This window comes from Sinocyclocheilus anshuiensis, unplaced genomic scaffold (genome assembly GCF_001515605.1).
Source record: "Sinocyclocheilus anshuiensis isolate Anshui unplaced genomic scaffold, SAMN03320099.WGS_v1.1 scaffold281, whole genome shotgun sequence".
NCBI classification, from domain to species: Eukaryota; Metazoa; Chordata; class Actinopteri; order Cypriniformes; family Cyprinidae; genus Sinocyclocheilus; species Sinocyclocheilus anshuiensis.
In genome coordinates, this window is record NW_015540849.1 from 70,211 (window position 1) to 74,401 (window position 4,191).

At 38.9% G+C, this 4,191-nt stretch overlaps 2 protein-coding genes across 2 annotated transcripts in view; one reads left to right on the forward strand and one right to left on the reverse strand.

Annotated features, from left to right (window-relative positions):
• The window catches only part of LOC107687657 (histone acetyltransferase KAT5-like), a 14,606-nt gene extending 11,580 nt beyond the window's left edge, over positions 1 to 3,026 (forward strand). The window contains exons 8-15 of the mRNA XM_016485070.1: positions 566 to 628; positions 898 to 1,146; positions 1,509 to 1,598; positions 1,835 to 1,975; positions 2,115 to 2,208; positions 2,354 to 2,513; positions 2,599 to 2,680; positions 2,788 to 3,026. Of these exons, the coding sequence (XP_016340556.1) occupies positions 566 to 628; positions 898 to 1,146; positions 1,509 to 1,598; positions 1,835 to 1,975; positions 2,115 to 2,208; positions 2,354 to 2,513; positions 2,599 to 2,680; positions 2,788 to 2,922 (1,014 nt within the window). The 3' untranslated portion in view covers positions 2,923 to 3,026. The remainder of the gene's footprint in view (positions 1 to 565; positions 629 to 897; positions 1,147 to 1,508; positions 1,599 to 1,834; positions 1,976 to 2,114; positions 2,209 to 2,353; positions 2,514 to 2,598; positions 2,681 to 2,787) is intronic.
• Positions 3,027 to 3,107: 81 nt separating this feature from the next.
• LOC107687656 (myotubularin-related protein 2-like) overlaps positions 3,108 to 4,191 on the reverse strand; it is an 8,492-nt gene continuing 7,408 nt past the window's right edge. Inside the window, 1 exon segment of the mRNA XM_016485069.1 lies at positions 3,108 to 4,025. Within this exon segment, the coding sequence (XP_016340555.1) occupies positions 3,861 to 4,025 (165 nt within the window). The 3' untranslated portion in view covers positions 3,108 to 3,860.

A 4,191-nucleotide genomic window follows, 5' to 3' on the forward strand; every position in this document is an offset into this window, starting at 1 on the left:
TGAGCTTGAACCCAATCAAATAATTCTGGAGAAACTTGAAAATGTGCATTTGCTCCCATCCAACCTGACAGAGCTTGAAAGGTGAAGAGGTGAGGAGAAGAATGGCAGATAATTGCCAAATGATGATGATCAAAGCTTGTCGCATTAAACAAAAAAGACTTGAGACTGTAAAGGTGCTTCAGCGAAATATTTAGTTGATGAATACTTATGCAATGTACTTATTTCAGTTTTTTAATAAATTTACGAAGTTGTGACAATTCTGTTTTTGCTTTGTCAGTATGGTGTATGGAGTGTAGATTGATGTGGAAAAAAAGTTATTTAAAGCAGTTTAACACAAGGCAGCAACATAATAAAATGTGAAAAAATGAATGGGGTATGAATACTTTCACAATGCACTGTATATTAACCAACACTGACTACTAGTAAGAGCTGAGTGAGAACTGGGTTCCAACCAAAACCAAATCATTAAAATGTTTTCCACTGAGATTTTGCTTTCTGCTCTTCTATGGCTTACCTTCCTCCATTCAAATTTCCCAACGCTTTGCAACCCCTTGTGTTTTTCTAGATGGTAAAGATGTTCCAGAATAACAGCCCTCGCTGCTCTACCGTCTATTTGCTGCCAGGAGAGGTCCGGCTCATTTACTTCTCATTGCTTTTGCTTTGGTTTGAGTATCTTGTCAGAATGGAGGCTTAGGGTCGTGAAAGAATCAGATTCTAAACAGAATGGATTCTGTAAATCAAGTAATAGAATCCATTGCACTAAATACATAAATATATATTTTTGTAAAGAAATCAGGTAAACCCGACATGAAAAAAATCCCATTTTTTAAATATGAAGCACAGTCACTGTCTTCATGTATTGATGTACTATTCTCTCTGACTACTCTCTGGTCTCAGGACTCTCAGGACAGTTCAGATGGAATCCCATGTGCCCCGCGCATGACCGGTAGCTTGGTGTCCGACCGCAGTCATGATGACATTGTGACACGAATGAAGAACATAGACTGTATTGAGCTGGGCCGGCACAGACTGAAGCCTTGGTACTTCTCTCCATACCCACAGGAGCTCACCTCTCTGCCCATTCTCTACCTCTGTGAATTCTGCCTCAAATACCTCAAGAGCCTCAAATGTCTCCAAAGACACTTGGTAAGAGTAGTTAGACAACTGTAAGGTTTAAGGTGCAGTCACATTAGTGAAATTTTGCAGACATTTTTCATTATCAATAGTGCAGCCATGCATAAAGTACACCACACACTGAAGTCACATTTAAACCAAGCAGCTTTCTGTTGGTCAGTGCGGTGAATTTGCATAACCAGCTTTAACACCAGTGAAGTCTGCCTGGGGCACATTTCTACCCTCATGTAAAATTCTTGATTGCACAGATTCCCATTGAAATTTTGCAGTGGGAAATGTGACCACATCTTTAAATAGCTGTTATAGTTACACATATTTTGTATATAATTGTATTACATTTAATATAACTATTACTCCTCCTGTAACATTTACAGACAAAATGCAACCTGCGGCATCCACCAGGAAATGAGATATACCGCAAAGGAACCATCTCCTTTTTTGAAATAGATGGCAGAAAAAACAAGGTGTGTAATGAGAGACAGATGACAAAATTTGAGTTTTGATTAGTGCTTTAACACAAATAATTCAAGAATGATGTTGTTAAAGTGGCTAAACGTAATCAAGAATATTTAAATGTTGCTGTTTGGACACTTCCTTTAATAGGGTCCAGTGCATGTGTTGTACTGCATGTACTATACATCTTTTGTGGTCTCTTAAAGGTCTTTTAAATCTATTTTAAATCTTCTCTTTCACTGCACAGGCATATTCCCAAAATTTGTGTTTATTGGCCAAATGCTTCCTGGACCATAAGACCCTGTACTACGACACCGATCCTTTCCTCTTCTATGTTATGACGGAGTATGACTCAAAGGGTTTCCATATAGTTGGCTACTTCTCAAAGGTATATTTGATCTCTGCTGGCATCTGTTTTTAAGTTTTTTAATCCTTCAAACATTGCTTGTGCTGTATTTAAAATGAAAACCTCTTGGCTTCTTTGAGGCCACTGTATTAAATGTCTTTTTTTTCCTTGTTCATTAAAGGAGAAGGAATCAACAGAAGACTATAACGTGGCCTGTATCCTGACCTTGCCACCTTATCAGAGAAGAGGCTATGGCAAACTACTAATTGAGTTCAGTGAGTAATTTTACAGTTTTCATGACTTATCAAATTGCATTAGTCAAACAACATTTTTGCTCAATAATTTATGCCTCAAAGTTATTTAATGTGATTAGCCCTGAATGTTGTGGGCCTTGCTTAAAAAACACATCTTGTCTCCAAGGTTATGAGCTCTCAAAGGTGGAAGGAAAGACCGGCACCCCAGAGAAACCTCTGTCTGATTTGGGCCTGCTCTCGTACCGTTCATACTGGTCTCAGACCATTCTGGAGATACTCATGGACCTCAAATCAGAGAATGGAGAGCGGCCACAGATCACCATCAAGTATGTGCCCACTGTTTGTATTGTACTAAGAAAATACTTTATAGGCACAGTTTTCTAGCAGTGTTCTTGCTTTTGATGCTCTTAGTGAAATTAGCGAGATCACAAGTGTCAAGAAAGAGGATGTGATATCAACTCTTCAATACCTCAACCTCATCAATTATTACAAGGTAAAAATAACACTTTCAATGAACACTTCTCAATTTAAGTTCTAAATCTGAATTACTTTGGGGTAGAAAAATTAGTCATTAGTCGGATTTGCTCTTCTCCATTGCAGGGTCAATATATCCTCACCTTGTCTGAGGACATAGTGGAAGGTCACGAGCGTGCCATGCAGAAACGCCACCTCCGCATTGATCCCAAATGCTTGCATTTCACTCCTAAAGACTGGAGCAAGAGGGGCAAGTGGTGAGGTACAAAGGAGGGCCGCTAGCTCACAGATACAGACAGGAATTAAAACCAACATAATGTAAATGGTCTTGTATTTATGTACTTTTATGGTTTTTATATAAAGCACTTGTCTAAAAATATCGAGCCACCTCAAAAATGTAACTAAATGTGATGTGTAAATAAACAGTCTGTTTGGGATTATTAACACGTTTTCTTAGTCACTAAAGATTAAAGATATAGGATTGCTTTATGCATTATCTGAAATATGTGATGCATTGCATGTATTTAATCTTTTAAATATTCAGTTACACATTGTGTCATGGATACTCAGACTGCAGCTTGACAACACAAAAACCAGCTCTAGCTCAATTATAACTAAACATCCCCACACGACTGAAACACAATCTATTGTCTAGATCCATATACTGCAGATATTTTATTGCTGTGGACGACTCCCAATTGAATCAGGGTCAACACATTTTATTTGTCAATAATGTTAATGTATAAGCAAACGTTAGATTATAGAGCATATCTATAACATGATTACAGTGTCAATTTCAAGTAAAGACAGAGCCTGTATGCAAAACCCTGAGGCTGAAAAACTGGCCTCAACTTCCCTCCACATCAAGATGATGCAGGCAGAATCCCAGTGACATCACAATACTTTGGTCATGTGATGCTCAGGCACAGAGTTCTACTACATACAGCTCATACAGTACAAGCATTAAGATGCTACTAATATGTATTAGTGCTTTAATAGTCTTAATAAAACAATTTATAATATAATACTAGTATGAAACAGTTTTAGTGATTAAAAGCTTCTTCCATCCAGCCAGCTGGTAGCACTGCAGCGAGGTGAATGTTAGTGTGTGAATTTACATCAGTTGTGCATCACTGCAAGTAACATGAGAACCGTGTGACATGCTCACGCGGTGTGTGGGCATCTACATTCCTTAAAGCCTAAACAAAGGTCTGCACAGGTGTGATGGAGCGTGTGGGAGACCCCGCCCTCTCGGAGGATGACGAGGCCGTACGATTGGCCGCCTCGCGCTGCAGCTCTTCCACCCTCTTCTGAAGCTCTGCCCGTTTTGCTAGCAGCTCTTTGTAGCGCTGATGGACAGGCTCCTAAAATACATTTTTCATCAAACTGAGACTTTCAAACCAAACATAGACAGCACAAGCCATTTAAAACCAGTTAAACTCTGCGGACCCGGATGACGTTAAAAATGTTTATGCTTCATTTACATAGCCTTCCTTATATGGTATCAGCCCATATATGGGTTCATTTGAA